Below are 21,479 nucleotides of genomic sequence, written 5' to 3' on the forward strand. Positions count from 1 at the left end.
AAAATCAATATGAACAGGTTTAACTGAACTGAAAGAAAAAAAAATGCCTTAAACCCTGAAGCCCAGAAAATGTAATCTATCAGAAACATTTTCATTCTGTACTTGTTTCATGAAACCAAGAAACGAGCAGCTCATCTGACCTTGAATGCCAGACACACTTTACGGGCCACAAGCTTCTCCATAGCAGTGAGCATGACTGGGTAGCGGATTTCTTTGCCTTCACTGTCTCGCTCAACTTTCCCGTCGAGAGCAGGGGACTTACGAGCCTCTGCGTGAGCGTAATCTGGCCCTACTGTATACACCTGTAACAAAACAAGCACGCACAAAAGCAAAAAATACTATTTTCATCTTATTTTCAAAGGAGAGCTGTAAACAAAAAAAAAAGACATTTTACAAATAGCACGAGTTTCCAGGCACACAGCATAACAAGATGAACGAGAACTAAGTCTAAAACAATAAACTGTCTAAGAAATGTTGCTGCTCCTCTAAAAAGAGCAAATTTACAATTGAACTAAACATGTAAGAAAACAAAACTTTGCTCTGTATAGATCAAGAGGAACAGGGTAATGCAATCCATGGGTAAAAATGATGTTAAATTATTTAGTACCTTCACATCTGTGCCATCAGTTGGCATGAACTCTTCATAGATATAGGAGCCAGTTTTCCTCACACTGCTCTCTGGAGAGTAAACACTACTTCTGCTCCCAATCTGAAACCGAGACACATCCACACTCAAATAATTTGCTTAACATTGTGCATTATGTGCAGAATTCACAGTTTTGTATACAGTTTTGTTAATAAACTATAATTCATTTCACTGTAGGCAGTGCTAGGAAGTTACTATGAAACATGAAACCATTTGTGACCATGGACCACAATCCGTGTATCATTCGATCATTCGTTTTTGATTAAATATTGAAAGTCGAAAAATTAGAAAACGGCTCCTTTTTCGTATTTTCGTTTTTTTCCAAAACATGAAAAACGAGAATTCAGCTTACATTTTCGTTTTTTGTTCTTGGGTGGGAAAATGAATAAACAGCTTGAATATTCGATTTCTACACGTGGGCGGGAATTAAACGCCCCTTTCTGCTGATTGGTCAGCCGAAAATCAAACCGTGCCATCATCAGTTCTTCCGCAGTATCACGCAGCAGAATAATAGTTCTCCACTGCTGCAGTTGTACGGATTCTTAACACATTTATTGCAACTACATTTAGTCTTTTTTCATCAAACAAATAGGCTAATGAATAGCTCGACACAACTCATACCTGGGCAGATTCTAGACAGGGCTTTCTTCTGTGTAGATATAAATTCTATTCTTTGCATCAGCTGGGCATGGCAGGGTATGATATGACCTACCCTGTTCACCCAGTAAGTCTGTTTGTTTAATTAATTAATTTGTTTCAAAATAAATATTTTAAACACTAAGACAAAAAGGAAAGAATAATAAATTGGCTTGGGTATATAGGCCTATGTTCACGCAAGAACTGTCATTCTGACTGACAACCAGAGAACAACAGATATTAAATAGCCTACTGTTAAGAGTTATATAATGTAGTCTTGTGTTTTATTAAAATTGATTATAAAATTCTTCACAAAGCTAAATCCGTTAACATCACACACATACGAGTGGCCGTTGGCTCGGAGGAGGTCGAATCCACACACTGTTTGCTAGAGTGCAAAGAGAATTTTTTTAAATAAAATCAATATGAACAGGTTTAACTGAACTGAAAGAAAAAAAAATGCCTTAAACCCTGAAGCCCAGAAAATGTAATCTATCAGAAACATTTTCATTCTGTACTTGTTTCATGAAACCAAGAAACGAGCAGCTCATCTGACCTTGAATGCCAGACACACTTTACGGGCCACAAGCTTCTCCATAGCAGTGAGCATGACTGGGTAGCGGATTTCTTTGCCTTCACTGTCTCGCTCAACTTTCCCGTCGAGAGCAGGGGACTTACGAGCCTCTGCGTGAGCGTAATCTGGCCCTACTGTATACACCTGTAACAAAACAAGCACGCACAAAAGCAAAAAATACTATTTTCATCTTATTTTCAAAGGAGAGCTGTAAACAAAAAAAAAAGACATTTTACAAATAGCACGAGTTTCCAGGCACACAGCATAACAAGATGAACGAGAACTAAGTCTAAAACAACAAACTGTCTAAGAAATGTTGCTGCTCCTCTAAAAAGAGCAAATTTACAATTGAACTAAACATGTAAGAAAACAAAACTTTGCTCTGTATAGATCAAGAGGAACAGGGTAATGCAATCCATGGGTAAAAATGATGTTAAATTATTTAGTACCTTCACATCTGTGCCATCAGTTGGCATGAACTCTTCATAGATATAGGAGCCAGTTTTCCTCACACTGCTCTCTGGAGAGTAAACACTACTTCTGCTCCCAATCTGAAAAAGAGACACATTCACACTCAAATATTCCTTTACTCCACATAGTGCATTTTGTGCATAATTCACAGTTTTGTTAATAAAAAAAGTTATAGTTCATATAACTGTAGGCAGTGCTAGGGAAGTTACTATGAAACTACTACAAGCGGCTAATAATTTTAAATTTTAAAGTTATAAATCATAAATACAACTAATAAAAATTTAAATGCACCATAATTTATGTAACTGAATCAAATGCGTGATAAACATCCGAATTTAGAGCTGCAAAGTGTACTTTTTGGACACGGTGTTACCAAATGGAACAGTTTTGCAAAAGTTTCATTAACACTATCCCTATCTGTTATTGGTCGAACAAATAATGCTCTACCCCAAACTCACAACACTGGTTGAGCAAGTGTTACTGTGTAAGGATGGTCAAGATGCTCAAAAAAAAAAAAAGTTTTAGCCACACTGTTTTCAGGGAGTTAACATACAGAAGGCTTACTTAACTCTTATAGTATTTTTAAAAATCCAAATGAAAAAAAAGCTTGTGTTAACCACAGACCGTTTTTCAGGCATTTAACCAAAAAACACCCAAATTGTTTCTGGGTTTTAGGACTTTCCTGCAGCACTCTATAACTCTGGTTGGTAAATCAAAGGTTTTAATGAATTAATGAACTGCTAAAACAAGACTTCAAGTAAGTAGTGTTGCTCATTTTAGCTGATTACTCCCCAACACAACCAAGGGAGCAAATTACAGAAAAATTCATTGTTTGACATTTTCACAGGCAAAAGTCCAGTAATTTCAATAGAAATCCATGCGATTGGGAACTTCATATGAGGGCAAAATGCAGATAAAAGATTTTTCCCATGCAGACCTTGCAAAAGGTTCAAGTTGGTAACTCAAACTCGCTTGACCAGCAGAAAGCAGCTGGGTTTGAAAGTGACTTCTGTGTGAGCTGTGCTTCATACATCCCTACATTATTGACAATAGACAACTGACCTTTTAGCCCACAACATTTTGCTGAAATGTTACCAATGTGACCGTACCTTCATTAGACTAATTGATGATGCAGAAATGTTTAGTAACTGAAGCTGCTTTTTGATTTTATTGACTTATTTTATGGTTAAGACTTCGGTGGAGAAACACATGACATACCTTTAGAGTGAAATGAGATCAGGCAGTCACAGAGTGGCCACCTCTCCACCGGTTCATTGAGTATGACGTCCTCTGGAAAGATGACCACTGTGATGTACTCAAACTTGCAAAGACGCTCCAAGATCTGAGTCATGGGTTTGGACTTGGATTTCTTCATCATACAGCAAATCCCCACCACGATCTGACACTCTGGAGGCTTAAGAGAAACAGCAAGAATTTAAATAAGACATACCGGTATCTACCTAGACATATCAAACTCAGCAGTAGGGCGATTCGACAGAAGCTGCGATTGTCATGCGTATCTTTCAGTGAAGCACGGTTCTGTGATCAGCAGTAAATCTCCATCCAAACCCTAACCTAACCCTAACCCACGATCTCGCGCTGAAACTCCAAATACGCCTCGCAGAAGAAACCCAGAAAAGGCCTATCGCTGCAGCTGAATAAACAGAAGATTAAACTGCTTTCATTGATTTAACGTGACTAATAAACACACGACTACGGCAATATACAGTTTATCGGAGTTCTTATTATTATAATCTTCATTAAAATAAAGTATATTTATCACCAAGGGAGCAAATTACAGAAAAATTCATTGTTTGACATTTTCACAGGCAAAAGTCCAGTAATTTCAATAGAAATCCATGCGATTAGGAACTTCATATGAGGGCAAAATGCAGATAAAAGATTTTTCCCATGCAGACTTTGCAACAGGTTCAAGTTGGTAACTCAAACTCGCTTGACCAGCAGAAAGCAGCTGGGTTTGAAAGTGACTTCTGTGTGAGCTGTGCTTCATACATCCCTACATTATTGACAATAGACAACTGACCTTTTAGCCCACAACATTTTGCTGAAATGTTACCAATGTGACCGTACCTTCATTAGACTAATTGATGATGCAGAAATGTTTAGTAACTGAAGCTGCTTTTTGATTTTATTGACTTATTTTATGGTTAAGACTTCGGTGGAGAAACACATGACATACCTTTAGAGTGAAATGAGATCAGGCAGTCACAGAGTGGCCACCTCTCCACCGGTTCATTGAGTATGACGTCCTCTGGAAAGATGACCACTGTGATGTACTCAAACTTGCAAAGACGCTCCAAGATCTGAGTCATGGGTTTGGACTTGGATTTCTTCATCATACAGCAAATCCCCACCACGATCTGACACTCTGGAGGCTTAAGAGAAACAGCAAGAATTTAAATAAGACATACCGGTATCTACCTAGACATATCAAACTCAGCAGTAGGGCGATTCGACAGAAGCTGCGATTGTCATGCGTATCTTTCAGTGAAGCACGGTTCTGTGATCAGCAGTAAATCTCCATCCAAACCCTAACCTAACCCTAACCCACGATCTCGCGCTGAAACTCCAAATACGCCTCGCAGAAGAAACCCAGAAAAGGCCTATCGCTGCAGCTGAATAAACAGAAGATTAAACTGCTTTCATTGATTTAACGTGACTAATAAACACACGACTACGGCAATATACAGTTTATCGGAGTTCTTTGAACTACGGCTATGTGTAGTAAATTCTGCTCCATCTGAAAGCACGTTATGATGATTTCCTGCTGATTACAGAACCGGACTTTTTAACAAAATGCGCATGACAATCGCATTCGATTAATCGTGCAGCCCTACTCAGCAGCAAGACTGCATGTGAGTGGCCATACTTATGTGTACAGATGTTGAAAAAAACACTTCAGGAGAATCGCAGGAACAACCGGAGACATACTGCATAACAAAAACAGCCCTGAATTATATCAAAATCTAAAATATTAAAAAGGTTAAGCCAAGGCATTGTTTATTCCTTAAATCGGACTGTTTGACATTTCAAGGGTATTGATGAACTCTCTATAATTGCATGGCCGTAAAGCAGGTTTGTTGCACAGTACTTCGCCACTGAACATTTTAAAATTAGTAATGGTGGCATAGGCTTCTAAGCAATACACTTAATTGGCGGTTCTATACTGTGTTCTATACTGCTGTTCAAAAGTTTAGGGTTAGTAAATTTTTTTTAATTAATACTTTTATTTAGCAAGGATGCATTCAATTGATTATAAGTGACAGTAAAGTTTGTTAAACAGAAATGTTTCTTAAGCACCACACTGGCATATTAGAATGATTTCTGAAGGATCATGTGACACTGAAGACTAGAGTAATGGCTGCTGAAAACTTTTTTTACATGCTTCTGTTTTCAAACTACTAAATCTCCAAGTATGTGAAGGACTTCCTACAAAATCCCTCTATTAGACTAGTGCACACCATTCGTACCGAGTCATCCTCCAGGTCATCTTCGTACAGCTCTATGTCTGTCCTCATGCTGGCGCAGTCGTCCAGGCCTTCGCTCTCATCCTCCGCGCAGCCCACGAAGAATCTGGGAGCGCCGCACTGGCTCTCGCCGGGGCTGCTGGGCTCTGACATTACAGTCCACAGCGGCAGTGACCCTCTGCTTCCTGCCGCGCCATCTCACACTAACACACAGAGCTGGAGGGGCACGCGGCCAGACCAGCTCCGTACCCAGCCTGCAGGAGCGGCGGTGGGGTCGCTGGCGGAGCGTGTGAGTGTGAGTTAACGAGGTAGAGGGGAGGCTGAACGAGGCCTGCCAAAGTGCAGGTAAATAGTTATTTGAAAGGATGTGAAGTGCTGGACTGATAACACAAATGCATTCTTCCTAAGGTTGATGCTTTTCTGTTTATATCAGAGAGGATCTTTCTCCAGGTGTCTTAACAAGATCCTCAAAGAGTGAACTGAAGGATGAAAAAAAGCACCTTCATTCCTACAAAAACAAACAAACATGCTTAATCAATAAGGGATCCAATAAGTCAGTGCACACATAAATTGTATTCTCGGTGTCAGGAGTGGCATTTGTTTTAGCTTAAAAGGGATTGGTTGATGGTCACTGACAGTAGTCCTTGCTCACTTAACACAGACAAATAAAAGGTTAGTTCACCCAAATATGAAAATTCTGTCATCAATTACTCACACTCATGTAATTTCAAACCCATAAGACTTTCATTCATCTTTGAAACACAAATGAAGATGTTTTTAATGCAACCTGAGAGATTTCTGTCCCTCCCCTACAAGTCCATTCCACCAACATTTTGATGCTTCAAAAGTTAATAAAGACATCATAAATGTAATACACATAGAGCAAATCAAAGATGGTAAACAGAAACTCAAATTAGGGGTGAGCGATATATCGCAAAAATAAAAAAAATTTCAGGCAGGAGACACAATCCCACAGAAACTGAATGATCAAATGGATCAATAAAACACCATAATATAGTCTTCACTGTACGAATTAAATAAAAAAGTCATTCATAAAACTACAAAAGATTTTCAGTCAGTTTCTCCATCTTTTGTGATTAACATTAAGGACACACAGCAGCAAGTGTATTAATCTGCTGTCACTTTAAGACCTTATGCATGGATCTAGGCATTGTGCCTAGTTGTTCTAAATTCACTGTAAACCACAACTTTAATTGGGCTTATTGCTAAAATATTGCTCAGTCCTAGCTTAAATGTGCTTGACGTGAGAGCCAAGGCAGTTTGTTCTTGCGTGGCACACAAGTATGATTGAGTCTCCATGAGAACCAGTTTAGGGATGGGCGATACCTCACGCAAAAATAAAAAAAATTTCAGGCAGGAGACACAATCCCACAGAAACTGAATGATCAAATGGATCAATAAAACACCATAATATAGTCTTCACTGTACGAATTAAATAAAAAAGTAATTCATAAAACTACAAAAGATTTTCAGTCAATTTCTCCATCTTTTGTGATTAACATTAAGGACACACAGCAGCAAGTGTATTAATCTGCTGTCACTTTAAGACCTTATGCATGGATCTAGGCATTGTGCCTAGTTGTTCTAAATTCACTGTAAACCACAACTTTAATTGGGCTTATTGCTAAAATATTGCTCAGTCCTAGCTTAAATGTGCTTGACGTGAGAGCCAAGGCAGTTTGTTCTTGCGTGGCACACAAGTATGATTGAGTCTCCATGAGAACCAGTTTAGGGATGGGCGATACCTCATACCTTCTGATGTTGTATCGAAAGGATCGATCCTCACATTAAAATATCGATTCTAAAGTGCAGAAGTTGAGGTTTGCATGAAGCTGGATGACAGCATGCCCAGGAGACTACAGGCTGTCATTAAGGCTAAGGGTTGCCCGACTAAGTATTGATAGTTGTGCAAATACTGTCATACTAACAGCTGTCTAATTTTTGGTTGATTGTAATTCATAATACACCTTTCTATCAAAGTTATCTGACATTATCAAGCTGAATTTGTTCTGACACAGTGTAACTCTGAGTTCTTGTCATATTTTATTACCATTTTCTAAACTTTAGCGAATATACTGTGATAATGTGAGAAATGTTGAAGGTGTCAGAATAAATTTTGGCTTGACTGTATCTATTTGATAAATGAAGTTAACCAACTAACATTATACATACTCTTTTGGTTTCTGTACCCAATATTTAAAAAATGTACAAATGCAATAAAAATATTGGTATCGGTACTCGGTATCGGCAAGTACCAAAAATAAAAGTATCGGTATCGGGCGAGTACTGGAAAAAGTGGTATCGGTGCATCCCTATTTATTATATAAAGTGATCATTTCTTTGGACTTGGATTAAACAGCTCAATTCATATGGATTACTTTTACGATGTCTTTATGAACTTTATGAACTTTAATTTGTGTTTGGAGGATGAATGAAAGCCTTATGGGTTTCGAATGACATGAGGGTGAGTAACTGATGAAAGAATGGACATTTTAAGCAATATCACACAAACATGTGGACTGCTTCGAATATCAACACAGCTGCGATTCGGCTTCAGTTGGAGGTTTTGTGGGTTATCATGGCTGTGCTAATATCTAATTTCTAATAGTTTGTTTATTAATATTTATTTATATCTGCCTACTTGTTTATTTAGTTTTTCGAATATATATATATATATATATATATATATATATAATTGTACCTGCACTCACTCACATCGTTTACACATCCCTTCACACATCGTTAACACGCCCTTTCCCTCAGCATTTAAACAGGCTCGTATAACCCCACTTCTTAAGAAACCCACTCTTAACCCAACTCTTTTAGAGAACTACAGACTGGTTTCCCTTCTACCTTTCATTGCAAAAACACTTCAACGAGTTGTGTTCAACCAAGTTGACCTGCCCAAATCAATCCGAGCAGCTGAGTCCTTAACCATCTTCAAGAAACGACTAAAAACACATCTGTTCCACCTTTATTTGACCCTCTAACTCGAACACTTTCTATTCTATTTTAATTCTACTTTATCTATATTTATCTTCTTTTTAATTTTTTTATTTAAAAAAAACAACAAAAAACAAACAAACACTAGCTTTCTATTTTATCTGCTTGTTTTTCTTTGTGTGTCTGTGTGTATATGTGTATGTGTATAATATATATATATATATATACACCTTGCTATGTGTACTGCGTTAGGCTAACCGAGACTTGTCATTTGCACTTATATATTGTTGCTCTTTTGTTAGTTTTGACTGCTTTTCTTGTCCTCATTTGTAAGTCGCTTTGGATAAAAGCGTCTGCTAAATGACTAAATGTAAATGTAAATACATGAGCTAACTAGCGTTTATGAAAATGTAAAACACCAGCACTTCTGCTTGTGTCATATTGCTTAATTATCATGCTGGCACTCATGTTACAGCTCCTGCCTTCACGTCAGCAAATTCTCCAGTTCAGACTAACCACAGAGCTCTGTTCTCAGAGATTGAAAATACATTTGTGCCACTGTAGCCACACTGCAAAATCAACCCTTCATGTCAGCTGTTCATAATCACCTATACTGAGTTATATAAAAAGATCTTAATGTAGGTTTTAGTTTCCGTTTAGTCTCTAAACAAGAAGAATCACCCCCTGGATCTCATTTTACTAAACCGCTTTCAAGTCATACATTTTTTACTGAATCAACAAGGTAACATGATGAAGAAGGTAACAAGCCTGAGCAATTCTGAACAGTCAAATAAACCTGTAAAATAATTAGATCTAATACACTTGATGAATCTACAGGAAACCTCATATCAAGAATACAAGTCTGAGAACAGTTTTAAATCTAGACTGTAACACAGTAAGCCCCAACTATAAGCTTTCACTTTTCCAAAGACATCCATTACAGATACTTGAGAAAATAAAATGAACAAGACAAATTCTTTGAAAACAAAGACAGTTATTTCCAATTGACCCGAGTTTGAATCCATTCTTGGCACACACGTTATTTTGGGTAATGCTGGTTCCATACTTAACACGATTATCCTTCTGCTGTATAAAGTATTAGAAGTTCAGAAGTATTATACGCTTACAATTCCTTATTTACACCTGCTCAGTTGCTCGAGGAACTCGAACACAACTTGGCCATAAGCCCTGCGTTAGCTGTACTCCTAACAGAACAGATATTATACAATGGCTATGCAATTACTACTGTTATCAGTTTATTATCTGAAAACACAGTATTACACATGTGTGACGGTGACAGCACAGTCTGCGTATCAGGTTACTAGGTAGCCGTTTCAAATCTCTATAACAATGAACATGGCACTGACTTTCCTATTATAATAACATAAGCAAACACACAGAACAGCCCCATAACGGTACATAACAACCTAATGAAACATAAAAAGTACGGGGGGGGTACAGTTTATATAATTCCTTGTCGCTTTCCATTAGTAAATATTTAAGAGAAGTCGTGAGTAGGTTGTGTAGGCTCGCTAACGTTAGCTAGCAACACGGCTAACGTAAACAAGACACTTTTCCTCAGCTATCATGAAAACCGAATGACAGGGGAAGCTAATGAAGCTTGGTTTGGGCAATATCAAAGCTCTTTGGTTTCATGCAATAACACGGACATAAACGGCGTTTTCCAGTGATGACTTACTCTACGTGATGTGCGAGGCGGTGTTGACGACTTCACAGCTGTCCACGGATTTGACAGGTTGTAAATGAAACCGAACCTTACTTCAGGCGCAAAGATAAACAAAGTTTTCAGCCAATGAGAGAGCAGGATTTGAAGACAGACAGCCGCGACTATCGTGTGAGGCGATAACAGGGCGGGACTTACGAGGCAGCATGGGACTCACCTCGCCTCAATTTTTTGAATATTAAATAGTGCTTTCTAGTGATAAAACTGTAATTTTTTTTATATCAAAACCAATCATAATGAATTCTTGTGTCGCTGGTCAGTGAATCTGAATCAAATAGAACAACCATTCAAATTAACATCCAAAATAATTGAATCGTATTCACATTGATTCATGTCACGGCTATACGAATGTGCAGATATCTGCAAACAATACAGTCCAATATTAAATACAATATTGTCTTAAAACAGACAAAAATGTTTTCAATGACCTGTCAGTTCATATGATTACATGTTATTATCCATGATTGCAATAAAGCCAGGCTTCAAAGTGAAGAATTATTCCGCAGTAGCATGTTATATTGTCGTGTCCTCCAGGTAAATGAGTCTCTTTATAGCTCTGGAACAGACGGGTGTTTGTGGAGGGAGATTTCTTCACGCACCGATGGAGATATCCATTAAAGAAATCTGCTGCTGACAGTCTTTTCTTGAAATTCACTGCTTTGAAACCAACCCAGCCATCCTAAAAAAAAATGTGGCGAAAAAGGACAAAGTGAACTGCACTGAACGCAAATCGTTACATAATGTTAACTCTGCAGCAAATGTAAAAAACACACAAACTGAAACTCACTGAAAACTGGAATAAAATGTTATATAACGATATAAAAAAAATACGAGTGAAATGCACAATTTCTAAAACTTAAAATAAAAGCTGAAAATATAAAAGGTAATTCAAAACATCAATAAATATTACGATAGTATAAACACTGAACAAAATTATAAACGCAACAATCTTGTTTTTGCCTCTATTTTTCATGAGCTGAACTCAAAGATCTAAGACTTTTTCTATGTACACAAAAGGCCTATTTCTCGCAATTATTGTTCACAAATCTGTCTAAATCAGTGTTAGTGAGCACTTCTCCTTTGCCGAGATAATCCATCCACCTCACAGGTGTGGCATATCAAGATGCTGATTAGACAGCATGATTATTGCACAGGTGTGCCTTAGGCTGGCCACTCTAAAATGTGCAGTTTTACTGGGGGGTCCGAAAACCAGTCAGTATCTGGTGTGACCACCATTTGCCTCACGCAGTGCAACACATCTCCTTTGCATAGAGTTGATCAGGTTGTTGATTGTGGCCTGGACAGGCAACAGCTCTGGTGGACATTCCTGCAGTCAGCATGCCAATTGCACGCTCCCTCAAAACTTGCGACATCTGTGGCATTGTGCTGTCTGATAAAACTGCACATTTTAGAGTGGCCTTTTATTGTGGCCAGCCTAAGGCACACCTGTGCAATAATCATGCTGTCTAATCAGCATCTTGATATGCCACACCTGTGAGGTGGATGGATTATCTCGGCAAAGGAGAAGTGCTCACTAACACAGATTTAGACAGATTTGTGAACAATATTTGAGAGAAATAGGCCTTTTGTGTACATAGAAAAAGTCTTAGATCTTTGAGTTCAGCTCATGAAAAATGGGGGCAAAAACAAAAGTGTTGCGTTTATAATTTTGTTCAGTGTAAATTATATTATAGTGTTATACTAAAATACTGGCACAAAGTGAGTGCATCATAAGTGGTGCTTTCAGATTAATTTTCTATGGAAACTGGAGTGCAGGGGATTGAGAGCAGATCAGAGTAAACACTGTGATCATTAAATAGAATAGCTGATGGGGGGAACTCTCTGTTCACTGTACATCCACACCAACAAAGTGGCAGGCCTCTGGCAGTTTGATTGGTATTGAGCATTTTTCTTCTGCACTAGTGGACTTGTGTATGTGGAAACATTTCCTAACTCCGTGTGCATACCTTGCAGTGAACAAGTAGAGTATTGGATTCTTTCTGATAATGGATAGACCCTGGAACTGAAGATAAATATGGAGCAGCTGCAAACAAACGTGAAAGAAATGAGATCACTTATATAACTCTTTCCAGTAGACAAACATAGTTAGGCTGTTTTCAGACCAGTAGATGCATGTAAATGCTGTTACGAAACAGGGACTTAAATTGGTTCAATGTTGCATTATTTCCTTGGTTCAGTACACTTTCAGAATGCAACATTTCTCAGTGACCCACAATGTGTTTTTGCAAGTCACATGGATAAAACAGTCCTATGGATCATCCATCAAGACACAAATAAATTATTAAGATTGCAATGCACTTGTTTTGGAGAAAAACTATGACATTTTAAGATGAAGCGGTGCTCTTTGGTTTTCAAGTGTGTTAAGTAATTTGTTCACCCACAAAATTAAGACACTGCTGGTTTTTATGTAACACATTTCCCATTATGAACTATGAGCTTGGCTCGTTGGGTCAGATTGCTTTCTCGCCACAAGAAAACTGCTCCAGAGTCTGACTGAGATGACCTCATTGAGACGATTGCAGTCCAATTATTTTGGTGTGGATCTGAATAAGGGAGAAAACGTGCCAGGTTTCCGAAAGGAAAGCTCCAAATGAGCCAGGTGTGAAAACGCCCTTAATCACAACCGAAACCACAAAATCACCAAATAAGCAACTCTGGTTACCTGCAAACGACACATTGCATTTGCCAACAAAGTCCAGAAGTTTGATGGGATTGCCCATCCACATTGTTTTCAAAGGAATCTGATTGAAAAAAAAAACAATGTTGTTTAAAGCATAACTGATGTAAATGTATATTTCTTAGGATCTCATTAGTCCTACCCGAGATCCAATAGCTCGAAACAGCCGATCAATGTAGTCACAGCTATGCTCTTCCCATATTATCCAGGCCATTCGGGAAGTGATTTTGGGGGCTGAAGACAATAATATAGATGGTTGTATTAATGAAGTTCATCTCTTTTAACATTATTCTCACATGGTGATCTAATGAGTGCTTCATTGCTTCAGAATTTGCTGACGCTCTGTTTTGGTCATTATCTTGAGAACACACTTACCAAATGATGCACCCTCCTTAGGTTGCTCCTTTCTGTTTGCTACCCTTTCTGGAAGATGTTTTAGAGTGTCCATCAACTGTTGATTTAATTTGAGACAGAAGTTTTAAAACCATTCATGCCAATCAAACCTTTGATTTCATGCCAAATAGTGTTTTTTGGAGCAACTGCAGAGAGCAAAGTCAAACCCACTGACAAATTGTAAGTAAATGAATTCTTCATTTATTCCTAATTTATAATTTATTCTTTGTAATTCACTCCTGTGATGGCAAAGATGAATATTCAGCAGCTACCATTGCTCCAGTCTTCAGTGGCACACGATCCTCCAGAAATTATTCTATGCTATTTTGGTTTTCTGGAAACAGAATACTATTATCAATGTTAAAGCCAGTTGTGCTGCTTAATATTTTTGTGGGAACTGTGACTGACAAACTGTAAGTAAATGAATTCTTCATTTATTCCTAATTTATAATTTATTCTTTGTAATTCACTCCTGTGATGGCAAAGATGAATATTCAGCAGCTACCATTGCTCCAGTCTTCAGTGTCACACGATCCTCCAGAAATTATTCTATGCTATTTAGGTTTTCTGGAAACATTTATTATTATCAGTGTTAAAGCCAGTTGTGCTGCTTAATATTTTTGTGGGAACTGTGATACATTTTGTTCAGGATTCTTTGATGAATAGAGAGTTCAAAAGAATAGCATTTATTTAAATTTATTTTAACTTTTGATCAATTTATTGTGTCTGCTCAGAAGTATTACTTCCTTCACACACAAAAAATCATACTTTTGAATAGTAGTGTTTTGAAAGTTGCTTTGCATAAAAGTGTTTACTAAATGCATAAATGTAAAAGAATGACCATAGGCTAATAGCTTAAAAAATATTTCACACAGAATTCCAACAAACTATTAACACAAGAATTTTTTAATTACAGATGGAAAATGTGTTAAAGGGGTCCTATTATGCTCTTTCACAAAGTCTTGATTTTGTTTTGGGGGTGTACTAGAACAGGTTCTCATACTAGGCTGCAAGGATATTATAGTTTTGAATTTTTAAATTCGTTTTTATTTTAATATCGTTTTCAAATTTCCTATCATTTCCGTTTCGTTTGAGTTAGTTTCATTAATGGTTTTAGTTTAGTTTTTATTTTGTGAACACATTTCTATTTAGTTTTTATATATTTTAGTTTTAGTTTCAGTAATTATAGTTTACCAGCGTTAATGGAAGACTTCCAGCGTAGACCAAAGCAAGACATTTCATTTGAGCAAAGTTGAATGTTTGGACAGTTTAGTTAACTCTTGTGCAAACCTCTTAATAACGAAAATTTAAAAATACTTTACTTGAACTTTAATTGAACAAAAACCAAAAATATGAAACTTATATGTATAAAATGTATTCATTCATATTCATCTTCATATTCATTCATATTAAAGATGTAATCTTGTTAAACATGCCAATATTTACAAACAACAAGCTAGTCAAGGTTATCTATTTTTTAGTTTTTATCAGGGTTGGAGCTAAATTCGTTTTGTACAGTCAAGGCGGTGCTCGTGTCATGGACTCGAGGCGGACGTTGCCATAGTAATCGCAAAGTGTGACAAAATGACTATTCACTTAACTTCTTAAGACCCGAGAAAAGATTTTTAGGAAAAAAATAGCTTTTTTCATGTCTTTACATTGTTTAGAGCATAAAATAAAAAAAATAAAAATAATAAATTTTAAAAAATGACATTTCATACATAAGTTATGCTATGCCCTCGGTAGAGGACATCGGGACTCAATTTAAAAAAATAAAATAAAAAGACATGAATGAACATGCATAGGCAAAAACAATAGATATTTTAAATCACCAAAACATTTTTAGTTTTCAGGATTTTTTTTTTTTTTTTACCAAACTTTGTATAAAGATGATTCTCAACTATGTTATAACAGAATGATTTGATGTACCATTTTTCTTTCTGCAAAATGTGTGTAAAATGGCCATAAATGGGTTTTCTCATTATATACAATGTATCTATAAACTAAATCTAATTTGCATATTAATGTGTTTTTGGGGCAACACGTAATGAAAAAAGAAGTGTAATAATGGGAGTAATATTTGACAAGATTTTCATAATAATATATAATATTTCATAGAATATTGAAACATAATTTCTTTCCCTATTCATTTGTTGTCTCCCAAAATACTAACAAACATGCTTTTAGTCCCAGTGTCCTCATATGAGGACACGTATGAAATCAACATCCTGTTTCGTAACAGAAAATCATATTTTGATTTGAAACCCCATAACATTTTCCTGAGATGTTGATTTATGACAGACAGTTTAAAAATTAGACAGATTTAAATGATAATTACAAAATATTATCATATTTCCATATGAGTGTCACTAAATTAAGATGTCACAGACATATTTGAAGAACAAGGAGAGGGAGTGGTCATGATGAAACATCCAAACATTTAGTATCTCTGAAAAGCCCTGAATGTGCTCTGTACAGGACATCCAGACTTAAAACTGTGGCATGTATAGTCTCAGAGAAATACACCAAAATATAATGTCCTCATATGAGGTCACAGGGTCTCAGGAGGTTAAGTCAGCTCACTTCATTTCCAGCGATATCGTCGACTTGATTGCACAGATACTATTTAAAACTGAACTGAGCTGGACGATAACATCACTGAATTCAATGAACTGCCTTTAACTGAAAATTGAGTGTTTACTGTTGTGCTTTTGCATTGCATTCCTATTTGATACTGTAAAGCTGCTTTGACACAATCTGTATAGTTAAAAGCGCTATATAAATAAAGGTGACTTGACTTATCCAAAATTTGTATTTCTGTGTCTGTTAACTCACTCTCATGTTGATTCCGCACGTCAAGCATGCTTTTAAACGTCAGTGAGCTGTAAGGTGTGCATTATTATTATTATTACTATTATTTCCCATTTCATATTTTATAGTTATTTCCCATTTCATAGCCCACGTCTTGTTTTTTAAATGCAAAAACGCATTCTCTGAATAGTCGCTTAGGACTCAGCTCACGTGAATGAACCGCCAGCTACAGGTATTTCCCTAAACAACCACAGGTCAAATTTTCTGGCACAGAATGATTATTATGATTATCATAATAATCATAATGATTATCACGAACACGATTATTTATCTTTGTTAATTATTATTTTATTTTAGTTAGTTTGTCAGTAACTGTTGTTAGTTTCGTTTAGTTTGTTTTTATTTATTTATTTTGAAATTGTAATTTTATTTCAGTTTACGAAAATGTTTTTTGACCAATAGTTTTAGTCTTAGTTTCAGTTTTCGCTTACGAATATAACCGTACTAGGTTGTTTGAAAAACACATTATTTTTCACATATTTTATATTATTACAACACCTCTCTCCCCAGTCTGGCATGAACGGCTCGAATAGTTCCTGTATCAAATGAAGGCCCGCTTTCTGAAATACGAAATGTGCTGTGATTGGTTAGCTGGGCCAGTGTGTGTTGTGATTGGCAGCACTCGGTGCCTGCTCGGGAAATGTCACGCCCCTTACCACAGCCGCCTGCAATCTTCAGTGTAAATACTGCGTCAAAATCAAATCAATTTGAGCACGATTTAAACCCGGATGATTGTAAGGACTCTAAGTTCATCTGCCTTGGGAAAGCTAGCGTGTCTCCGACATAGTGATAACACTCGTTGCCTTCTCTAGTGCAGCTCAACCAGGTCTCGTCCCATTCGTCGATCTTTGTGATATCACAAATCCCGGAAAATATGCGTTGCAGTCCAAACGAGTTGTTCGTTGTAGTTTTTGAAAAGTGATTTCTGTTAAATAAAATATCTCCTTTTGAAGTGGACTTTGAGCTTTGTAACATCGCAGATCTTTTTTTATGCTCAAACAGCAACATTACAGACCAACTAAAGTTGAAAAAGTGAAAAAGCATAATAGGACCCCTTTAAGAGGTGGGGTCAGTTACCATTCTAGAACCCTCAACCGCTAAAGTGGCTCCAAGCTCATCAGCAGTGCAGTCCTTTGGAACCTCGTACAGCTCTTGCTGAAGAATGGGGCCTATGTCAAATCTAAAATATGAAATTAAAGCCATCAAATAAAAGACTTGGTAATTGGAAGAGAAATATACAGAAATACTTAGAATCTTTTATGTACTTTAAAATTGATGCTGCCATGAACAATAACATGTCATTTAGCCTACCTCTTAGGTCTTATTTGCATGATAGTCACTCCTGTGACACTGTCACCATGTAGAATCGTATGAAAGATTGGAGCAGGTCCCCGCCAGCGTGGCAACAGACTAGGGTGCACATTCAGCACCCCGCTGAAGAATAAAACACACACACAGAGAAATTATAGTCTGTAACGAGCTGAGATCATGCGGTTAAAACATTTCAAAAAGCACATAATGACTACAGACACAAATTGTACAGTATCGATCCAGTCTTTGTATTTAGTCGTGCGTTCTCCCTGAATCCTCGTTACTTACTATGGCATTTTGTTGATGATGTTCTCTTTGATTAAACAGCCAAATGACACCACCACACCAACATCAAACTGTGCACTCAAGTCCACATCTGGCCGGTGGTGAAGAGGAAGTCTGTGCTGCTCTGCATACTTTCTGACTGGAGCATCTCTGGACAGCGTCACAACCTCAAGTGAATCTATGACTCCAGCTTTTGAGTCATCTCTACAAAATGAAAAGCAAACTAGTCACACGAATAATGCAGTATGTTTAATAGCACACATCTATCATATCAGTACCGAGAAACATGAAGTCGTCTCAATGATTCCAATGCAAAATCATCACTTCCAAAGAACAATACTCTCCAGGGTGGTTTTGAAGCAGATTGTATTTGAGTAACAAAAGATTTATTTCTGCTTAATAGAAATAAGCCTCTAGTTTGACTGCCTTCACATTGACGAAGACGTGTTATGTAGTTGCTGCAAAGTCCTTGAGACAGCAAACGTCCCTGATCTATGCATTTGAAATAGTTTAGGTTCCACATCCTCTGTAAGATTTCATAAATGACATACAACTATCTTTAACAGCTAACAAAACACAAAACTATCAATCCTCTATTAACGGATAAGCACGCAGTAGTCAGAGGAGTCATTCTAATCTTTCATGATAAACTCAATCGAGACAGTCGTGACATTTTTGATAATTACGTGACCAAATTATATTCATTATACGAATCAGTTTTCGCAAACCGGCAGATGACAGCTGCAAGGTCACGGTAAAGGTTTCGTTTTTTTAATCGAATCTTTTCAATGAATCGGTTGAGCTGAAAATGTGGCTGATGTGGCCAAAACTTTACTTTAAGGACCCCGTGAAGAGGCTTGATGAGCATTTTTTTCTTCTGTGCATTTTAGTGTGGGGGAAATGCAGTATTGCAAATCTTGTAGTTGTCTAAGTTTGGTTGAGTGGTTTTATGTGCTTGCTAATAAACTGACTGCCCCACTATGCTATGATCTGCAGCTTCGCTTGCTCGCTTTTATGCACCAGCTGCAAATATTAACGGAGAAAAAGCGCTAGTTTGTCATAAACAACAGTATAAAGGTAAAACTGAGATATGTAGTAGGCCGATGTATGAACAATCATTAAGTTTGCAAGTGATTGTGAGCAGGGCCATCGCAAGTGGGGAAAGAGGAGGTGATGATTCTAGGGGGCCCCTGGAGATTTTAATTGAGTGCCACCCCTCCCCAGAATGTGATTTCAGTGGAGGGGGCCCACATACCCTAGCTATGGCCCTGTTCATGAGTATGATCTTTACAAGGTTTGAGGTCTTTTTTTTCATTACTCCAAGACTTTGTTCAAGCAGGGTAATATTATGGTCTCAGTGTGTGTGTTTAGACTAAGATGCTCTGTACAGTGAGATAAATTGGCATGCTACAGTCTGAATTTGTTGGTTTAGGCTGAAATATGTTTTCAAGTTTTATATAATTTCTGATATGCTCCCACACACAGATGATATCCTAGTATTCTTGATACTTAATGGCGTATTAATCTCTTAATCAATACAACACTTTTGTAAAGTAAATCAGTGGATCAAATCTTGCAGTGCCTTATACGGCTATGATAAACATTTATTCATAAATGGAGGGCCCCGTAGAGATCATCTTACCTCAGTGAGGAACTCCATTCACCACTATTTTATTATTATAATTTGTATACAGACCTGTCATTCACCCGCTCTTGTTTTAAGATCTTTTCATTGACCCAGTAGATCTGATGACACATTGAAGTGATACTGAAAGCTAGTTTAATGTCATTTATGAAATCTTACAAAGGAATGAGTGGAATAGATTATTTGCCTCTTCTGATGAACCGCCACTGCGCAAACAATCAGAATGTGAGAAAATGAAGATGACCAGCTTCCGGGCTCTTATGTGTTTATTCAACTCATCTCTTCTCTCTCAGTTTCTTTCAGTGTTTTATAGATATAGATTTCCCACAGGCAGTATTGTTCACTTTGGCCTTTAACAAATCCAACATCACTATCTCCTCCAGTTGACCATCTGAGGCAACAGAATCCCCAAGCCTCTGTCCAACATAGTACTTTCCTGGAGCACATGTCTTCGCCCCAGGGAGCACCCATGCCCACTCAGAGTAAGAGGCTGTGCCCATGAAGCACAGAATCTACTAAGTCTTTCGATCTCTCATTTTTACTTATTTTCAGATTAATTACAAAATGAAATATTGCCTTCAACTATGCTGTTTTCTGCTCTATTTGAAAATCTATAGTCGAAGAAGTCTAATCTATAGATTTATTCCAGGAAGCACTCATTAAACCTGCCCAGCATTACATGATTAAGTGGGTTTCTTCAACAGAACAATGTACATGTTTGTCAGCTGCCTCCACAAAAAAAAAAAACGGTGGAAAACTGACGAGGTGCAGAGAAGCCATCGGCCCATTTCTCAGCAAAGAAAATCATACACTGGTGTAAAAAAACAAAAACAAAACACTTTTGGGTGAACCATTCCTTTACGTATCCAAATACTTTCTAGAACATAAAAGAACGGTTCAGAAATCTCTAATATGCCACACCAAGACGAGTGAGCACCTGGTAAGATGAGAATCACTGAATCTTATTGTTTACCTGTTCTTTGAAAATAACTGTTCAAAAGAACCCATTCTCATAAAAGTCTCCCCATCACTATTGCCTATTGAACTACACAGAATGATACCACAAGAGGGTGCACTTCACCAAATCAAACCCTAAAGAGAAAACATGAAATTGTCTCCTGGTCAAAGGCTGAGATATTTGCGAATCAGCGTCTCTATTTAATAACAAAACTCTGGTGAATATGTAATAAAAGTTTATTACGGATTAAGACAACTGAATGGAATTTCTACAATGCTTTCAGTCTCAATCAATAAGAGAAATGATTCTCAATGCAGGGCCCTATCCAGACGAAGTACATTTAACAATACATTAAACACAATCTAAAAAATATATATATCAGGACACATTTTTTCATTCCTAAATACATTACACTAAGAAACTGCTGAGCTTGTTCTTTGTCCTATGAAAACCACCATTTGAAAAGGCAGATGTGGGAATCAGCTCCATGTTGGTTACCGTTGCGTCTCTGTTTTGTGATCATCTGTGGAGTCTAAATAGACACCACAAATGTGGACAGAAGGACTTCAAAACAATCATATGTATAGAAGAACATTCACACTGCTACCTTTGCAACCCAATTTTAACCTAGAGGGCGCTTCTTTACAAACCTTACATAAGTACAGAAATAATGTACTCGCATAGTATAAGATTTTAAAGTCATGTTTTAGCACAGTATGCTTTCATTTTGTATTCGGAAAGTGAGTTCCTATTAATGCATGTTTTATTAAAAATAGGGGGGGGGGGGGGGGGGGC

General features: G+C 37.2%; 1 protein-coding gene and 1 pseudogene across 2 annotated transcripts in view; both read right to left on the minus strand.

Annotated features, from left to right (window-relative positions):
- Nucleotides 1-705, minus strand: part of LOC107600465 (inositol hexakisphosphate and diphosphoinositol-pentakisphosphate kinase 1-like) — a 28,578-nt gene extending 27,873 nt beyond the window's left edge. For both annotated transcript variants that reach the window (XM_016292372.1, XM_016292371.1), the window contains exons 1-2: nt 608-705; nt 141-302 (exon numbers count right to left, since the gene is read on the minus strand). In XM_016292372.1, coding sequence (XP_016147858.1) covers nt 141-302; nt 608-634 — 189 coding nt within the window. In that variant the 5' untranslated portion in view covers nt 635-705. The remainder of the gene's footprint in view (nt 1-140; nt 303-607) is intronic.
- Nucleotides 706-6,251: 5,546 nt separating this feature from the next.
- Nucleotides 6,252-18,796, minus strand: LOC107600468 (methionyl-tRNA formyltransferase, mitochondrial-like; annotated as a pseudogene).
- Nucleotides 18,797-21,479: the final 2,683 nt, after the last annotated feature.

This window comes from Sinocyclocheilus grahami, unplaced genomic scaffold, assembly GCF_001515645.1.
Source record: "Sinocyclocheilus grahami isolate Dianchi unplaced genomic scaffold, SAMN03320097.WGS_v1.1 scaffold284.1, whole genome shotgun sequence".
In the NCBI taxonomy this organism is placed as follows: Eukaryota; Metazoa; Chordata; class Actinopteri; order Cypriniformes; family Cyprinidae; genus Sinocyclocheilus; species Sinocyclocheilus grahami.